General features: G+C 39.9%; 1 protein-coding gene across 1 annotated transcript; it reads right to left on the bottom strand.

The window, feature by feature from the left end:
- Positions 1–237: 237 nt before the first annotated feature.
- On the bottom strand, positions 238–4544 carry LOC110626389 (senescence-induced receptor-like serine/threonine-protein kinase). The gene is made up of 13 exons (XM_043962071.1): positions 4372–4544; positions 3669–4221; positions 3094–3593; positions 2857–2998; positions 2687–2758; positions 2390–2461; positions 2221–2301; positions 1901–2055; positions 1575–1789; positions 1337–1463; positions 1192–1254; positions 907–1096; positions 238–813 (listed from the first exon to the last, which is right to left on the bottom strand). Exons 1-13 carry the CDS (start codon positions 4517–4519, stop codon positions 384–386), a joined length of 2748 nt encoding a protein of 915 aa, XP_043818006.1. The 5' UTR covers positions 4520–4544; the 3' UTR covers positions 238–383.
- Positions 4545–20258: the final 15714 nt, after the last annotated feature.

The following is a 20258-nucleotide window of genomic DNA, read 5'->3' as shown; positions in this document are numbered from 1 at the left end:
ATAAGAAAACATATGTATTACCCTTCTCGAGGGTTCCGACACCCGAGATTCCACCATTCTACAGGAATTCCGAGGCCGGACTCGAGCCGGGTATTACAAAAGTTTTCAAATTTCATAATACACATCTATCAATTTGCCATTCTTCTTTGGAGAAGAGAATAAAAAAGGAAGGAGGATTTGAATTTTTAAATATAAAAGTTTCTTTTATTTATGTAGTATAGTACAATAAGAATATTGTGTGAAAAAAATATATAAATTGATTCCTTAATTATAATATAAGGACTAAAATATAGTTTATCTAATTATTACATACGAACATACAAAATAGAGGCTTGCACACCAAATATTTTCAGCTCCCGTTGACATTGGGACGTGATATGAGACTACCTTGGACTGGGAGCCGTTTCAGTGTAGGTTTCCAAAGACCTCATTTCAAGTGAATTGATGGATCTTGTCCTTCCTCTATCTATCCTCTGAGATCCAACAACAGCTGTTACCATACCCAAACATTCCTTCAGTTCAATCAATACATCAGTCATGTCTGGCCTTCGAGTTGCTGTATTCAGTACACAGGACAGAGCTATTTCCACAGCTTTCCAGGCAGAATTGGTATCTAAGTCTCCCTGTAGCCTGGGATCAACTATGCTTCTGACATCGCCATTCTCAATTATTGGTGTAACCCACTCTTGTATTCGAATAATTTCTCCATTGACGTCTCTTCTTATGGCAGGTTGACCAGTTATCAGCTCAAGTAGAATTATCCCAAAGCTGTATATGTCGCTTTTCTTATTAAAGTTTCCTGATGACTGAGCCCTAATTGAAAAATGAAAAGAAACTGGATATCAGCAGATCACTAGCTGAAAAAGTTTAGAGAGCATTAGAATAAATGTGGAGCTGAGAACCTACTGAGGATCCAGGTAGCCGATTGTGCCTGCAGGACGAGTTGTTATATGTGAACCACTTTCATTTGCGAAAGCTCTTGATAGCCCGAAATCTGATATCTTTGCTCGCAATTTTTCATTCAATAAGATGTTGGAAGTCTTCAAATCCCTGTGGATTATCGGTGGCTTGCAACCGTTATGTAGATATTCCAGTCCTGCAACTCCCCATTTAGAATTGGATAACACAAAGAAGTAAGAAATTATCAATGAAGAGAAAAGTTAAATAATCTAAAATGGATCAGATAGGAACCGTGTGCTGCATCTGCTGCAATATGAAGTCTTTCATTCCAATTCAAAGTACTTCCACTTGTCTCTGCAATCAAAATATGTAAACAATCTTCTCTTTCAGTTGGTGTTGTTCAAGAAAAATGAGAGGCATAGAATAAGTTGGTTACCTGATAAATGCTCTCGCAAATTTCCATTAACCATGTATTCATAAATCAGAGCCTTATTATGACGGTCATCACAGTAGCCAATTAGAGAAACCAAGTTTCTGTGATGAACAATCATCAACAGTTGTGCCTGCATTCCAAATTGCTAATGCATTTTAGCTAACATAAGTTATACATCTTGAAGTTAGGATTCAAACAAAGAGCAAGTAATTCGATTGACATTGAACTTGCAGAATCTGACCTCAGATTGAAATTCCTTGTAGCCTTGCCTTGAATTTTGAGAGAGCAATTTGACAGCAACTTGAACGTTATCTTTCAGAGTCCCAAAGTAAACTTTTCCGAACCCTCCTTCTCCGATGATGGTTTCAAAGTTATTAGTAATACTTACGATCTCCGAATAACTAAAGGACCGATTCGTTGAAATTACTAGTCCTTCCTTCTTAGATTGTGATGTTGCTGGGAAAGCATCAAAGTAAATGTAATTTGAAAGATGCAAATATGTAGAAAGAACAAATAGTTGTAAAATCATCCTTGCCGCAATGAGCATGATCATAATTGTAAAATTACCTTCTTGTCTTTTCATTCTCCAAAAGAAAAATATACTGCTGAGGAAGAGAAGCACCATAACTGTTGCAAAGGATATAACAACTGGAAGGAGAACATTATTGTGCTTCTTTTTCTCGCAGGAATCTGTCTGGCAAAGACTTGGATTGCCTTCCAAGCTGACATTAAGCATAACATCGTTAAATTTTTTAGTGATCAATTATCATATGACTGATGATGATGTGATGGCCTCTAAGGCCTAAACATAAAGCGAAACAGTTCATCTTGTATGTAGGAAAAGCAAATTGAAAAGAGGCAAAGAGAAAATACAAGCATTTTCAAACCTCAGCTGCAGCAGTCTATTGTTAGCTTTTTGGACAAGAGACTGAGGAACTGAACCTGTTAGCTTGTTTCCACTTAAATTTCTGGGGAAAAAAAAAAGTAGGAGGTAAATTACCTGTATACTCCGATCTGAAATTTCTCACGGCAATATCAAAGCCTATATTAACTTACAGAACAGTTAAATTTGGCAGTTGTGCTAAAAATTCTGGTACTGTTCCAGTCAGTTCATTACCTGATAAATCTCTGAAGGAAAAATAAATTGCATATAGTTAGATTTTTAATTTTTCTAAATGAGTAGATGCCACATAAATATGCACATATAGACTTGCATAATGGAAATATGTATGTACGCTGGTGCCTGCTTTTTTCGTTGTAACTCAAACAGCAGATTGTGCCTGCTGGTGTTTGTTTGCAATTTAACTCAGAACCAAAAATTTGTTACAAGTGAAGTAGTCAACTAATACTTACAAGAATCGTATGGCTGTGAGATTGGAGAATGAGGAAGATATTTTTCCAGTCAACTTACTTCCACTGAGGTCCCTGCTCATGATTTGCTTGAGTAAGAGAAAGATATCTTGATAAACAATATAATATATGTTGTTGTGTACAGTCTTGTAATTATTCGAAAATGAACTCACAGAGAGATGATTCTTGGGGAATTAGTGTCATAGCTGCAGTTCAAGCCAGCCCAGGAATAATCTCTTGGCAGACAGGGGTCTCCTTGCCAGCTATCATCTTTATTAATATTGTACATTTGCTGGATGACCGTCATAGCATCAACTAAAATGATTCGTGAGAAAAAGCACAAGATGAGAAAAGAAAGAATCTTGTAACAAATCGCAGAACGGAAGAGAAACGGAGATAAAATATCCTACCATCTGCTGGGTCTGTGGGCGAAACAAGTGGCGGCATTACATAAAAGAGCTCAAAGGCATTAAGGATAGGTGGAAGGTCAGACCGTACAGTTTGATTGATAAAGAAATCCACAAGGCCATTAACTCTTGATTTACGAGGTCCGTAACAAGTGGTAAGTGGGTTCAAATATTGGAGGGTAGTACGTCCATAGTTGGCACCGTTAAAATTGATGGTGAATTCCCTTGGGCGTTTGCCTTTGCCTTGTGAAATCGGTAATATTTCGGCGAAGTGAAAGCAGGCATAGTATTCATTTTCATTACCGTAATTATTCAAACCGGGAAAGGAGCGACCCAATGATCTGAGGGGACTTCGTAATTGGAGCGCAGTTCTTAAAACGTCAACCGGCGTTTTAAGGGTGTTGTTGATGCTCTGAACCTCAATATTTGAGGTGGTGTTCAATGAAATGTAGTCAGTAGCAGCACTTGTATACCATATGCGATCATACACGTCATTCTTGTACCTGAAATCCTGACCATCTCACATTTTGTTGAAAATAAAACTGCTAATATAAAAAAGAAAAATTAAAACATCTTACCTGACCATCCTGTTGGTTGAGTTGCCAAGGTCATCTCTTCTAAGTGTATTTAGGGATTTGGACTCGATTTTATAAACAGAATTATTCAGCAGTCTGAGTTCTAGTGCTGAGATAAAAGGTGTTCCAGATAAAGTATTTACGAGACATATGTTAATAATATCGGTTAATGAAAAATAAATAATCTCATACATCAACGGGTATGATGCATTTGGAAGATAGACAGTCATCCAAAAATTAGCCTCGAGATACACATCAAACTTTGGAATTTGGTACTGGGCATCGTAATTCCCATATTTGAAGAATGCTCTGATGAGATAATTTTGATTCTTGCCATTCTCAGGTCTCAATTTGTAGCAATTCTTTCTTCCTTTTGGAAAGAACCTTAAACTATGCAATATACGTCCAGTATAAGAAGAATCATCATCATCATCGTATCCGGGAGACACGTACTTGTTTTCTCCGGTGCTTGTGAAATCTTTGTCAGACTTGTAAAATATTTCCATTTTCTCATCGAAATAATCTTGATCCACCCCACAATCAATACTCAAGAAACCTAATAATTTTTTTCCAAAAAAAGAAAATCAATTATTCTTCTCAATACACATTATTGGATCAAAACAAACTTAAAACAATACAAAATCATCAACAATGTCCATCAAATGAGCAAAACATAATAAGGATACGTTAAGTTGTCCACACGTACCCGAATTACTGTCGGCAAGCTTTCGTTTTTCAGCAAGCTTGTCATCCTTTGCTGCAGCTAGTTTTAGGTTTCTGAAAGTAGCAGACAGCAGAACAAAGATTAACCATAGTGTAACTGAAACCACAGCTTTCCGTCCATCCATGTTCATCCTTTCCTCGCAATTTCTTTGAGTTTTTAATTTATAGCCACTTGTAAAGGAATTTATTTTAAAATGTCAGTAATTTAGCTTCTATATTTTAATTTTGTCAAATGAAAAGTCGATATATTTAATTTTTTATTAATTATCTTTAAAATAATTAAAATTCTTTCAAATATATAATATTATATTTAATTATTAGATTATATCAAAATATATAATATCAAAATTATTGGATTATATTAAAATTAAAATATATTTTAATTATTTAATTTCTTTGTTTTAAATTAATAATTATTTTATTTTTTTAATTTTAAGAAATAAATGAATTGAGTAGAATCAAATTTTAAAAAATTCAAATTTATCGTGGAAAATGAGGAAGTCAATTTGTTATTTATTGTGGAAAATGAATGAAACAAACAAAATAAATAAACTTGAGAAATACGTCCTTGAAATTGAAGATGAAGAAGACTAGTCTTTTATTAAAGCCCTTTCTTTCCCTTAAACGTTTTTAGCTCGTGACAATGGTTGGAAACTTATCACCGTAGACCTATCAAATCCACAAATAAATAAATATTATCTTCATTCTCCCTTTTAAAATTTTATTATTAGATCATGCTAATATAAATTATTGAAAACTCTTAAGATATACCTTACCTAAATGTTTTTATTTTTATTATAATAAATGCATTTTTAATTCATTTAAATAAATTCATCGGTATATTCATTCACCTTTCGGTTCCCATATATATAGTCATGATACCAGTTATATAAAATCTAAACGTGATCACTTGGCAAGAAACGTTGTTCAATTATTTGCTTTATCAACACCCAGTTTCGTATGGGTTCCGGCCTCTTTCGATAGCGTTCGTTTTGAATCGAATTCCACCAGACTGCTACACTCTTTTTAACTTATAGGTCACAATTGGAACTTTGTGATCCTCTTCCACGTTCATAATTTCGAAAAAACGTTCAACCTCTGTCAGCCAATAAGAACAGATTTCACATTCAACGAATCAGAAAAGTTTTGAAAATTTATCTTGATCTTGTAACTTTCTTGATAGTTCTGTTGGAGATTTACAGGCATAAGATAGGCGACTGGCTGGGGGTGTGCAGCGGCGGCGGGTTAGTGGATTCCTTACTGTAGGGTCAGCTGTCCGATCATCTTCCTCAATTATGTCAAAGATGCCTCAATCGCAGCAAGTCGCGCCTCTTGTTAATTTGCCATGGTCGAACTTTACTCTGATACTAATATGATAAAGGACTAATTAGACTTCTTTAGGAGTTTTAACCAATATCGTTTGGCTAAAATGATATAAGAGAAAAGATATGCTGAAAGACGATGAAATTTCCATATCGAACTTTGTGACAAGACCTGCGACTCTCGTCACACTTTTAAAAGTCGTGCATCTCGAAATTTCCTTTTTGAAAAGCTATCGTGGTTCTCCATCGGACGTCGGTAGCAAAAGTTAGGCCCGGTCTAAATATGCCTTAAAGTCCAAGGCTAGTTGCTCTATATCAAATTTATTTTCAGTTTAGCATATATTTATAATGTTTTTGGGACAATGCTTGATATACATACTGTCTTTGGGGCGTATGTCAGGTGGTCACACTTTTAAAAGTTGTGCATCTCGAAATTCCCTTTTTGAAAAGTTATCGTGGTTCTCCATCGGACGTCGGCAGCAAAAGTTAGGCCCGGTCTAAATATGCCTTAAAGTCCAAGGCTAGTTGCTCTATGTCAAATTTATTTTCAGTTTAGCATATATTTATAATATTTTTGGGACAACGCTTGATATACATACTGTCTTTGGAGCGTATGTCAGGTGGTCACCTTTTGGGGCGCCTCTGCACATGTGTATAACCAGTATTTTATTTGTCATTGGGCCAACATTGTCATCATCGAGTCTAAGATGCCACTATTGCTCTCAGGCTATTATTATTTTATTTTAACACACTTGATATGTCAGTATTATCCACAGGGAGCATGTCATGAGTGTATCCGGATTTTATTTATCACATTCATGATTCTGTATTTATTATTCCATCAATGATATCTTAGCAAAATGTTTATTCAGCTTAATTTATATTAAATGAATTAAATTATATTTATTCAGCTGACCTAATTTAACTTAATAGTTGATACTACTAAGTACCTAAAATTTATCTATCCTCTTTTATTATTTATTTATCCATTCATTGAGTAAATTGTACTCACCCCTTATATTTTTAATATTACAGATTCTTTTGAGTGATCCACTTCTAGTAGTCTATATCTTCTAGTATTGTCCTTTCTTCCACTTCTTCAGTTTCAGAGTCTGGTGGAGGTCAAACCAATTCTAAGTCCTTTGTAACTTTTTTGTAATTTTAGAGGATGATATATAAATTGTATGCTCAGGCTATTGGATGTATTTTATTTGGTATATATATATATATTTATCTTCATAGAGGGAACAATGGTGTAAATATATTATGAATTAATTAGACTAGCCACCAGTTCTATCCTTCATATTTTTTTCTTATATTTTAAAATTATAGCAGGTTATACGTATTCATTATATATATATTCAGAAAAATTTTTGTCAGTTTTTGAGTCATATCTGTAATACCCGGCTAGACCCCGGCATCGGAATTTCAACTTTCCGGTGGAATCTCTATTGGAATTCAGGAATCTCGGATGTCAGAACCTCTTAGAAGGGTATAATAAGGTTTTCATAAAATATTTTTACATGTTTTATGGTTTTAAGGAAGAAAGAAAATTGAGTTTTGAAAGAAAAAGCCATGGATGAAAAACCCAGGTTCGGCCGTCGAACATGGGGCAGTTGCAGAAGTTCGTTTGGTCGCCGAAGGTGGTCTGGCCAGCCACCTATAAAAGGCCCCCTGTCAGAAAATAGGCGAGTTTTTCCTTCATTTTAGGGTATAGATGAGTTTTTGCCCTTCCATGGTTGTTTTGCTTGATTTTATGTTTTTCTCTAAGATCTTTATGAGTTTTAACTTGGTTTTGAAGATTTCAAGTCAAGATCAAAGTTTTGAGGTTTGGAGACCTCCGGAGACCCTTTTCTCCTCATCTCCGAGTTTGGATCACATCTCCTCTCGATCTTCAAGAGGTAAGTGTAGATCCTCATCTTTTATGATATTTTAAATGAGTTTTAAGAAGGGTTAAAGAGTTATTAATGCATGTTTAGAGTAGATCTGAAATGTTAGGGTTTATGTTAGGTCTATGATAAATGTGATGCTATGCTGATGTTTGTAGGGGTATAGGCTAGTTTTAAGCCCCTATATGCTTGGAAATGTGTTTATGCATGCTTTTGAGTTTTGAGCATGAGTTTGGAGGGTTTTGGGAGGCTAGATGAGTGAGGCAAATCGGGTTCTGCCATTCTGGAGAATCCAGGTTCGGCCGCCGAACCTGCCTGAGGAGGCAGTTTTAGTGTAACGACCCCAAAATGGACCGTCACCGGCGCTAGGATTCAGGTCGGCTTAAGGCCGCCAAAACCCGTAGCAAACCTGCTATACTCTCTGTGTACCTGTAAATCTCATACATGATCATACATTTTCTGTGAAAATAAAACTCTTTTCTGAACCAAGGCTTAACCTGTGCATGCACTATCACTGTACTCAGTACTCTGTACTCTGTACCCTGTACCCTGTACCCCTGACTAGAGCTTGCTCTAGGTGGGTTATCTCATACCTGTCAAGCCTGGTTTTTCACATACTCTGTAAAACATATACATATACAGATCATGTATATAAACCAAAGATTTACAACACAAACCACTAAGGCAAGCACAATACACAACTAGTACATCTCTTTAACATTACATGTCCACTCTAAGCTATTACATAACTCTTCTCTCTTTCTGATACTCTTCTGGTCTTCCCCTGTACACTGTACACTGAACCTGCAAGACTGGAGTTAAGGGAGTGGGATGAGCTCTATAGCCTAGTGAGTAGAACAATAAAACAAGTCATTAAAATATGATCTTATGAAATGCGTCATATCACAGACAATCCACATCAAGAGTAAACCTGTCACCACATAGTCCCAGTAACCGTGCCAGGCCGTAGACTGGGGTCCTGGTCTTCCTGTCCTGTATATGTATATGTGTATATAACACCTGTACTTACCATTTGCCAGGCATAGACCGGAAACCTGGTCTTACTATACCAGCCAGGCCGTAGAATGGGGTCCTGGACTTTCCTCTACTTGCCAGGCCGTAGAATGGGGTCCTGGACTTCCTGTCTGGAACTACTGGATCATTCAGCATTTACTCACACCAACAAATAGATATGCAATGCAACATCTTTGTGAATCTAATGCAATCAAACTATTGCATAATCATGATGCATGAAAGATGCTAAAAGCAGTTAATACTTCAAATTAAAAGGAGTAATAAGTTTAGTTCCACTCACCTCTGGCTGTCTGGACTGACTTTGCAGGTTCAGTAAACTCTGGAGCAGTACTCACTGCTGCTCTCTCTGGTTCCTCTGGTCTGTGTAACCACAGAAAGACTCAAATGAGGGACCAAACTTACTTAAGAATAACTCAATTAAACTCCCCAAGAATCCCCTTAATCTCATTCTAAAACTCATGCAAAGCATGCAAAAGAAAAGCTGAACAGGACACTTTCGGCGGCAGGTTCGGCGGCCGAAAGTCCTCTCCAGAGACGAAACTCATGCACCTTCGGCGGCCGAATCTCAATCTTCGGCGGCCGAACCCTTTCGGGGGCAAGTTTCGGGGGCCAAAAGGCACTCCAGAGACGAAAGTCTCTAACCTTCGGCGGCACCTTCGGCGGCCGAACCCCCCAAACAGAGCCGAACTTCAAAACTCTCGGGGGCAAGCTGTGGCAGCCAAAGCCACCATGCAACAGGTTCGGCGGCCGAATGAACCTTCGGCTGCCGAACCTGAGTTCATCCAGAACTCAGCTCCAACGGCAACCTAGCTCCTCCATCCCCTCAACCTTTCTAAACATGCATATATCAATACCTCAACACACATATACTCAAGTATATGTCCAAAGGGGTCCAAAACTATCTAAAAACCCCAACAAACATACCAAACATAACACATAATCATGCTTACATGCATAAATCATCAAAACTACCATTTTTCACCTAAACATGCATCTTTAACCAAACCTCCATAAAACTTCTGTAGAACATTAAAACAAGTTCAAGATCTTCACTTACCTCTTGTAAATAAGAAGATGAACGATCTGAACAAAGAAAAATGGATCAACTTTTCTTCAAACTCATTAAACCTCAAAAACTTATTTTTCAACTTCAAAACCTTCAAACCTTTGAAAACCAACAGAAACTCTGCATGAGCAGCTAAAACACTTGCAGATGAGTCATGAGAGACGTGGCCTATCCATGGCAATGATCTGAGGCCAACATCTGTCCAAAATACTGACTTAGCTAGCTGGCCAACTCAGCTTCGGCTGCCGAATCGCATGCAAAACCATGCAACATTCGGGGGCCGAACTTGCACTTTGGAAGCCGAACATTGGGCACTTTCGGCGGCCGAACTTACCTTCGGCGGCCGAACTTACCTTCGGCGGCCGAACTTGGCTCATCTGCCTTGGTTCATTTCAACTCAAAACTTAGTTCCATATAACTTAAAACATTAAAACATACAACATTTCTTTAGAAAAACATAAATCCTACCCTTCTAGAGGCTTTCGACATCCCGGATTCCACCGGACGACAGGAATTCCGGTGCCAGACTCTAGCCGGGTATTACATTCTCCCCCCCTTAAGAACATTCGTCCTCGGATGTTCCTAAAATAAACAAAAACACAATAAAAAAAGGGAACTAACCTCAAAACAGATATGGATACTGCTGGAGCATAGACTCCCGCGTCTCCCAGGTGCACTCTTCCAGGTTATGGTGGTTCCACAAAACTTTCACCATCGGAATCTCCTTGTTCCTTAGCTGTCTGATCTGTGTGTCCAGAATCCGTACTGGCTGCTCTACATAAGTGAGATCCCCTAAAATCTCCACATCAGGCTCACTGATAACCTGATCTGGATCTGACACAAATTTCCGTAGCATAGAAACATGAAACACCGGGTGAATCCTCTACATAGAAGTAGGTAAATCCAGCTTATATGATACATTTCCGATCCTCTGCAAAATCTCAATGGGTCCAATGTACCGTGGAGCTAATTTACCCTTCTTCCCAAAACGAACCACTCCTTTCATTGGAGACACCTTCAGCAATACCCAATCTCCCTCCTGAAACTCTAACAGTTTCCTGCGAATGTCTGCATAACTTTTCTGTCTACTCTGTGCTATTCTGATCTTTTCTCTGATCACAGGCACTGTTCTACTGGTAATCTCTACTAATTCTGGCCCTGCAAGAGCCTTCTCTCCTATCTCTTCCCAGCAAACAGGTGATCTGTACTTCCTCCCATATAATGCTTCATAAGGAGCCATCCCAATGCTAGCATGATGACTGTTATTGTAGGCAAACTCCACCAAAGGTAGATGCTGCCTCCAAGAACCGCCAAAGTCTAACACACACATTCGGAGCATATCCTCTATGGTCTGGATGGTCCTCTCTAACTGCCCATCAGTCTGTGGGTGGAAAGCAGTACTGAAATCTAATCTCATGCCCATTGCACTCTGCAGACTTCGCCAAAATCTGGAGGTAAACTGAGGTCCTCTGTCTGAAACTATAGACACTGGGACTCCATGCAATCTCACTATCTCATCCAGATAAACCTGTGCCAACTTATCCACAGAATAGTTACTCCTAACTGGAATGAAATGAGCAGATTTCGTGAGTCTGTCCACAATCACCCATATAGAGTCTATCCTGTTGGATGTTGCCGGTAATCCCACTACAAAATCCATAGCTATGCTCTCCCATTTCCATTCTGGAATCGGCAGTGGGTTAAGCATTCCAGCCGGCTTCTGATGTTCTAGTTTCACCCGCTGACAAACCTCACAGGCTGTTACAAACTGTGCCACTTCCTTCTTCATGGCTGGCCACCAATACACCCTTTTCAAATCCCGATACATCTTGGTGATTCCCGGGTGAACACTATACCTCGCATTATGAGCTTCCCTCATAATGTCTTCCTTCAGACTGCTATTATCTGGTACACAAAGTCGACTCCTATAGCGAAGGATTCCTTGGCTGTCAAATCTGAACTCTGCATGGTTGCCTGACTGAACAGTCCTGGCAATTTTCATCAACTCCGGATCCTCGTGCTGTCTCTGAGCTATCTGCTCCAGAAACACTGGTGTCACTCTCATCTGTGCTATCAACGCACCTATACCAGACAACTCTAGCTGCAACCCTTCCTCGATGAGCTTGTAAAGCTCCATCACAACTGGTCTCCGCTCTGCTGCTATATGAGATAAACTGCTCAGTGACTTCCGACTTAGGGCGTCTGCCACAACATTCGCCTTACCCGGATGATACTGGATCTTACAATCATAATCACTAAGCAATTCTACCCATCTTCTCTGCCTCAAATTCAACTCCCTCTGGCTCAAGATGTACTGTAAACTCTTGTGATCAGTAAAGATCTCGCATTTAACTCCGTAGAGGTAATGCCTCCACATCTTGAGTGCAAAGATAACTGCTGCCATCTCAAGGTCATGGGTGGGGTAATTTAACTCGTGCTTCTTCAACTGTCTAGAAGCATAAGCAATCACCCTATCCTGCTGCATCAAGACACAACCCAATCCCACTCGAGATGCATCACAGAACACTGTAAAATCCTCGTCACTAACAGGCAGAGCTAGCACTGGTGCTGTTGTCAATCTCCTCTTGAGCTCCTCAAAGCTCTCTTCACAATTGTCTGACCAGACAAACTTCTAGTTCTTCTGAGTCAATTTGGTCATAGGAGCTGCTATCTTCGAGAAGTCCTGTACGAACCTCCTGTAGTAACCTGCCAGTCCCAGAAAGCTTTTAATCTCAGTCACTGTAGTGGGTCTAGGCCAGTTAGCTACAGCCTCTATCTTCTTGGGATCTACCTCAATTCCATCTGCTGATACCACGTGTCCCAAGAAAGAAATGCTCCTCAACCAAAACTCACACTTAGAGAACTTGGCATATAAACCATGCTCTCTCAGTGTCTGCAGAACTATCCTCAGATGCTGGGCATGCTCCTCTGCATCTCTGGAATACACTAAGATGTCATCGATAAAGACAATCACAAAGTGATCCAGAAACTCGCTGAAAACTCTGTTCATGAGATCCATGAATGCTGCAGGGGCATTAGTCAACCCGAACGGCATCACTAAGAATTCATAGTGCCCATATCTGGTCCTGAGCGCTGTTTTAGGCACATCTGCCTCTCTGACTCTCAACTGATGATATCCGGATCTCAGATCTATTTTAGAAAAACAACCTGCTCCAGCTAGCTGGTCGAATAGATCATCAATCCTAGGCAGAGGATATCTATTCTTGGTAGTGACCTTGTTTAACTGTCGGTAGTCAATACAAAGTCTGAGGGATCCATCCTTCTTTCTAACAAAAGCACTGGAGCACCCCAAGGTGAGGTACTAGGACGGATGAAACCCTTATCTACCAAGTCCTGTAACTGCTCTTTCAGCTCTTTTAACTCTGCTGGTGCCATCCTGTAGGGAGGAATAGAGATAGGTCTAGTATCAGGCAACAATTCAATTTCAAACTCTATCTCCCTACCAGGTGGTAGTCCTGATAAGTCGTCTGGGAACACATCTGGAAATTCTCGAACTACTGGTATCGAAGCTGGTTCCCTAACCTGACTGTCTAGCTCCCTCACATGAGCTAGAAACCCCTGACAACCCCTCCTAAGCAAACGACGAGCCTGAAGGGCTGAAATCAGACCTCTGGGTGTACCTCTCCTATCTCCTCTGAAGACACACTCCGACCCATCCTGGTCTCTGAGACTAACTACCTTGTCTCTACAGTCCAAGGTAGCACCATATGTAGATAGCCAATCCATCCCTAGAATGACGTCAAAATCTGTCAAATCTAGAACCACAAGGTCAGCTGGAAGGTATCTACCCTCTATGAACACTGGACTGAAACGACAGACTGACACTGCCACTGATGGGTCGCACTTGGGTCCACTGACCCAGAGAGGATACTCTAACTCAGAACTGATCAAACCCAATCTCTCTATGGCTCTCGAAGCAATAAAGGAATGAGAAGCACCGGGGTCCATCAAAGCATACACATCTGAACACCCAATGATGAGATTACCTGACACCACTGTGTTCGATGTATTAGCCTCCTCCTGAGTCACAGTGAAAATCCGTGCTGGGGCTACAGGATTTCCACCTCGGGAACCTGCTACTGAAGTAGAGGTTGCCCCTCTTCCTCTACCTCTGCCACTACTCTGAGGCATGGCTGGAGCCACTGGCTGCCCTACTGGCTGTACAACACTGCCTGAACTCATCTGCTGGGATGGTGCAAAAGTCACCTGAGGACATTCCCTAGCAAAATGCCCTTCCTGTCCACATCTAAAATGGGCTGAAGATCCCAACTGACAAGCTCCTCTGTGTGGTCTCCCACATCTCCTACATGCTGGAATAGCTGTGCCAGAGCTTGAGCCACTACCCATTCCCAGACCAGACTTGACTTTACTCCAGAATCTATTCTTTGTTCCTTTTGCCTTTTCCCATCTTTTGCTACCTGAGGTTCCTGCACCAGGGGCCTTAAAACCTGAAGCCTATGCCTTTGACTGTTTCTGAATATTGGCACTAGCTTCCATCTTCCTGGCTGCATCTATTATAGAGTGAAAACTCTCCTTTTCTGCTGGAAGGATCAAGGAAGAATACATGGGATGAAGTCTCATGGTATACCTTCTTGCCTTCTTCTGATCAGTATCATAGGCCTGACCCACATACTGAAGCAAATCCAGGAACTTATCCGTAAACTCATCAACACTCATATCATCTGTTTGTCTCAACTATTCAAACTCTATTATCTTCATCTCCCTGGAGCTATCAGGAAAAGCCCACCCTGCAGACTCATTGGCGAACTCTCCCCACAACATACTGTTCATTCTGGGCTCTATATAGTTCTTGAACCGTTCTCGAGCCTTCTTACATTTTAATGTAAACCCCGCCATCTCAATGGCTCTGCTATCATCAGCACCCAACTCATCAGTGATCATCTTCACAATTCTCAGGTACTCAAATGGATCATCTCCTGTATTGAACTTAGGAGCATCCAATTTCAGGTACTCAGTCATTTTCACCTTACTTCCAGATGAACTAGGTGGAAGTGTTTGGGCAACAGGGGCTGCTGGTTCTGTTTGTGGTGGTGGGGGCACTGGTTCATTTATTTCTGGGTGTGCTGCACTTGGATGGATAGGGGAGGATGGATACATAGGATATGGTGGGTAATAGTAAGGATAAGGCATATATGGCATGTATGAAGGATATGGGTCAAATCGAGAGTACTCCGACATACCCTCCATCAGATACTCTGGATACTGGGAAACAGCTGGATAATCAAAACCTGAGGCCTGAACGCCTCCCTGGGATTCTCCGATACCTTCATCCATAGACGGATCAGTCTCCATGGCCTCACTCACTTCCTCTGATCTACCTCCTCTAACAATCCCTCTTCTGCTCTCGTCTACAGACCTTCTAGGGTCTATTGACATGCCTTCCCTGCTAGATCTTTGTGACCTTGCCCTCGGCAATGCAGGAGGACGAGTAGCTAATCTCTCACTATCTGATGGGACTCCAGTCAATCGAGCTGATCGACGAGTTCCTCACATCTTAACTCTCTGAAAAACAACACGTACTATAGCATATCAGCACATAGACATATATCTCAATCATAATACACATGCATATGCATTTCATAGCATCAAAAAGACAGGACTCAACATCCTATCCTAGTGGACATAATTTCCTATTGTGCTTGACCAACTGTAATCTCTATGAGCCTGACACTCTCTCTATAGGTCCGATCATATGAACCTAGGGCTCTGATACCAATCTGTAACGACCCCAAAATGGACCGTCACCGGCGCTAGGATTCAGGTCGGCTTAAGGCCGCCAAAACCCGTAGCAAGCCTGCTATACTCTTTGTGTACCTGTAAATCTCATACATGATCATACATTTTCTGTAAAAATAAAACTCTTTTCTGAACCAAGGCTTAACCTGTGCATGCACTATCACTGTACTCAGTACTCTGTACTCTGTACCCTGTACCCCTGACTAGAGCTTGCTCTAGGTGGGTTATCTCATACCTGTCAAGCCTGGTTTTTCACATACTCTGTAAAACATATACATATACAGATCATGTATATAAACCAAAGATTTACAACACAAACCACTAAGGCAAGCACAATACACAACTAGTACATCTCTTTAACATTACATGTCCACTCTAAGCTATTACATAACTTTTCTCTCTTTCTGATACTCTTCTGGTCTTCCCCTGTACACTGTACACTGAACCTGCAAGACTGGGGTTAAGGGAGTGGGATGAGCTCTATAGCCCAGTGAGTAGAACAATAAAACAAGTTATTAAAATATGATCTTATGAAATGCTTCATATCACAGACAATCCACATCAAGAGTAAACCTGTCACCACATAGTCCCAGTAAACTGTGCCAGGCCGTAGACTGGGGTCCTGGTCTTCCTGTCCTGTATATGTATATGTATATATAACACCTGTACTTACCATTTGCCAGGCATAGACCGGAAACCTGGTCTTACTATACCAGCCAGGCCGTAGAATGGGGTCCTGGACTTTCCTCTACTTGCCAGGCCGTAGAATGGGGTCCTGGACTTCCTGTCTGGAACTACTGGATCATTCAGCATTTACTCACACCAACAAATAGATATGCAATGCAACATCTTTGTGAATCTAATGCAATCAAACTATTGCATAATCATGATGCATGAAAGATGCTAAAAGCAGTTAATACTTCAAATTAAAAGGAGTAATAAGTTTAGTTCCACTCACCTCTGGCTGTCTGGACTGACTTTGCAGGTTCAGTAAACTCTGGAGCAGTACTCACTGCTGCTCTCTCTGGTTCCTCTGGTCTGTGTAACCACAGAAAGACTCAAATGAGGGACCAAACTTACTTAAGAATAACTCAATTAAACTCCCCAAGAATCCCCTTAATCTCATTCTAAAACTCATGCAAAGCATGCAAAAGAAAAGCTGAACAGGACACTTTCGGCGGCAGGTTCGGCGGTCGAAAGTCCTCTCCAGAGACGAAACTTATGCACCTTCGGCGACCGAATCTCAATCTTCGGCGGCCGAACCCTTTCGGGGGCAAGTTTCGGGGGCCAAAAGGCACTCCAGAGATGAAAGTCTCTAACCTTCGGCGGCCGAACCCCCCAAACAGAGCCGAACTTCAAAACTCTCGGGGGCAAGCTGTGGCAGCCAAAGCCACCATGCAACAGGTTCGGCGGCCGAATGAACCTTCGGCTGCCGAACCTGAGTTCATCCAGAACTCAGCTCCAACGGCAACCTAGCTCCTCCATCCCCTCAACTTTCTAAACATGCATATATCAATACCTCAACACACATATACTCAAGTATATGTCCAAAGGGGTCCAAAACTATCTAAAAACCCCAACAAACATACCAAACATAACACATAATCATGCTTACATGCATAAATCATCAAAACTACCATTTTTCACCTAAACATGCATCTTTAACCAAACCTCCATAAAACTTCTGTAGAACATTAAAACAAGTTCAAGATCTTCACTTACCTCTTGTAAACAGGAAGATGAACGATCTGAACAAAGAAAAATGGATCAACTTTTCTTCAAACTCATTAAACCTCAAAAACTTATTTTTCAACCTCAAAAACTTATTTTTCAACTTCAAAACCTTCAAACCTTTGAAAACCAACAGAAACTCTGCATGAGCAGCTAAAACACTTGTAGATGAGTCATGAGAGACGTGGCCTATCCATGGCAATGATCTGAGGCCAACATCTGTCCAAAATACTGACTCAGCTAGCTGGCCAACTCAGCTTCGGCTGCCGAATCGCATGCAAAACCATGCAACATTCGGGGGCCGAACTTGCACTTTGGAAGCCGAACATTGGGCACTTTCGGCGGCCGAACTTACCTTCGGCGGCCGAACTTGGCTCATCTGCCTTGGTTCATTTCAACTCAAAACTTAGTTCCATATAACTTAAAACATTAAAACATACAACATTTCTTTAGAAAAACATAAATCCTACCCTTCTAGAGGATTCCGACATCCCGGATTCCACCGGACGACAGGAATTCCGGTGCCGGACTCTAGCCGGGTATTACATAGGCCGCCTAAACTCGCTCCCGAAAGTTGGACTTTCGGCTCTGGAGAGAGTTTCGGCCGCCGAACCTGCCGCCGAAAGTCCCCTGTCCAGCCCTTCCTTGGGTGTTTTATATGCTTGTTTTGTGAGGTTTTAATGGGTTTTTGGGGAGTTGTTTAGAGTCTTGTTAGTGCTTGTTTGGTCCCTCATTTAAATCTACCTGTGTAGGATTGGACCAGAGAGACTCTAGAGGCCGGCAGTGAGTTAGCTGCTTCAGAGTTAGTCAAGCGTCAGTCAGAGGTGAGTAGAACTAAACTAATATTTTATTTCAAGAAATCAAATGTTTTAAGCATGTTCACGCATCATGTACATGTAATAGGTTGTTTGCATTAGATTTCACGAATATTATCAGGCCCAGGCCCAGGCCTTTAAAAAAAAAAAACAATTAAAAGCTTTGGTTTCGGGAAGGATCCCGAAACCGCAGCCACCGTCTTCCTCCTCCAGAAACAGAGCTTGCTCTGTTAGTTTAAAAAAAAAAATTCCTTAAAATCCAAATCTCCTCCCCTTAACCCAATCAACCCATAAACTTCTGAAATCCTCAGCTAGATCCTGATTTAAATCAATATTTCGCTCAGAAATTCAATAATTTCTTCTAGAGGCTCCAAAATTGGGTAGGTGAGTTTTGTCCCTTTTATTCAAATTTTTACGATATAATTTATTTTCTCAACCTTTTAATAGTGATTTTTGGTGATTTGAGAATAAAAAGGGTATATGTTTTAGTTAGATCTAATTAATGAGTTTTAATATTTATTTTTGAGATTAATGATTTTTATAGGTTGATTTAAATAATATTTACAGCTTATTGAATATTTTTGTTGAGTTGGGTATTTTTGGGAGGACTAACTATGCCGAAATACTGCCGAAATTTTCTTAAAAATATATATAAAAATATATTTAAAATTTTGTATTTTACATTTTATATTATTGTTCTAGAGCATTTTTATTATTTGATATATTATTTTATTTTCTTTTTAATTCTAGGAGAGGATCCAGCTTCCAGGATAGATAATAGGGGTCCTCCTGCAACCTAGTTCTTTTGTCCCAAGTATTCTGGTGAGTGGATAAATATATAACATTGATACATTTCTTAAATATATATATTCATATATGTTATTTTGTTTGTTTAAGTTGGGAAAGGATAATGATAATTTATATTTCTTGAATAAATGAAAATTGAATTTAAAGCACAGCTGAATAAATAGCCGATTACACTCTGTATATGCACCGAATAGATAACACCTTGATGACAGGTGATTTATTTTCAGCATAATATATATTTATACTGTCTTTGGGACAACGCTTGATATACAGACAGCCTTTGGGGCGTATGTCAGGTGGTCACCCTTTGGGGGTAGCTATGCACATGTGTATGACCAGTATTTTATTTGCTCTTGAGCCAAATTTGTCATTATAGAGCCTAAGATGCCAGCATTGCTCTCAGGCTGTCATTATTTTATGATACCTGAGATGCCAGCATTATCTGCAGGGAACATATTATGAGTGTATGTGGATTCTATTTTTCACAGTTTATTGTATATTGATGGAATTAAATTATATTTATTCAGCTGACTTATTTTAGATAAATATTTGGTACTATTAAGTACCTAAACTTATCTTTTCCCCTTTGTTATTTATTTATCCGCTCACTGAGTATGTTGTACTCACCCCTTATATTTCTTTTAATATTTCAGTTCCTTTTTGGTGATCCGCTCAGCAGTCCTCATCTCCTAGTTTATCCTTCCTTCCACATCATCCACTCAGAGTCTAGAGGAGGTCGGACCAATCTTAGGTCTTTTGTTATTTCTTTTTGTAATTTTGTTAGATCATGTATAGATTGTACAGCCCCAATGAAGAAGGTTTTGTGTTGTTGTAAATAGATTATGGATTGACTAGTCCAGCTATCAGTTTTCTCTTATATGTTTTATAATTTGGAATTATAGCAGGTTACATGTTTTTATATGTATAAATATCAGGGGAAGTTCTATCAGTTTTCCTGGTCATATCCATCTCTACAGTTTAGAGAATGGATGTGACAAATATGCTGCATTGCATAACTGGTTGTTGGTGTGGATGGACAACAGGACGACCCATTAGCTCTCTAGATGTTATGTTATGTAATAGACAACAGCATTTTTTCTAAAACTATTGTTGGAAAAGGAAGAAACAAACAAACTTGCGAGATAAGTTGTGCTGAAATTGAAGATACAGACAAGATTTTCAATGAAAGCTCTTTCTTCCCTCCAATGTCTCTAACATAAACAGGACCACCATCACTGTCTCTTCGCAATAACTTTAATTTTATAGCTTCAACTTTTTAGACTGAACTCAAGGATTTCAAATATATAATCCACTCGTTTTTAAACTCATACTCATGAAAACTTGACCTATACATCACTTTACCTGTACGAGAGGGAATCTCGTTAGCCCATAAGCTGGGTATCTCAAACTCAAACTTGACTGTAGAG

Source organism: Manihot esculenta, chromosome 11 (assembly GCF_001659605.2).
Source record: "Manihot esculenta cultivar AM560-2 chromosome 11, M.esculenta_v8, whole genome shotgun sequence".
Lineage (NCBI taxonomy): Eukaryota > Viridiplantae > Streptophyta > Magnoliopsida > Malpighiales > Euphorbiaceae > Manihot > Manihot esculenta.
This window is presented reverse-complemented; position numbering and strand designations above follow the sequence as displayed.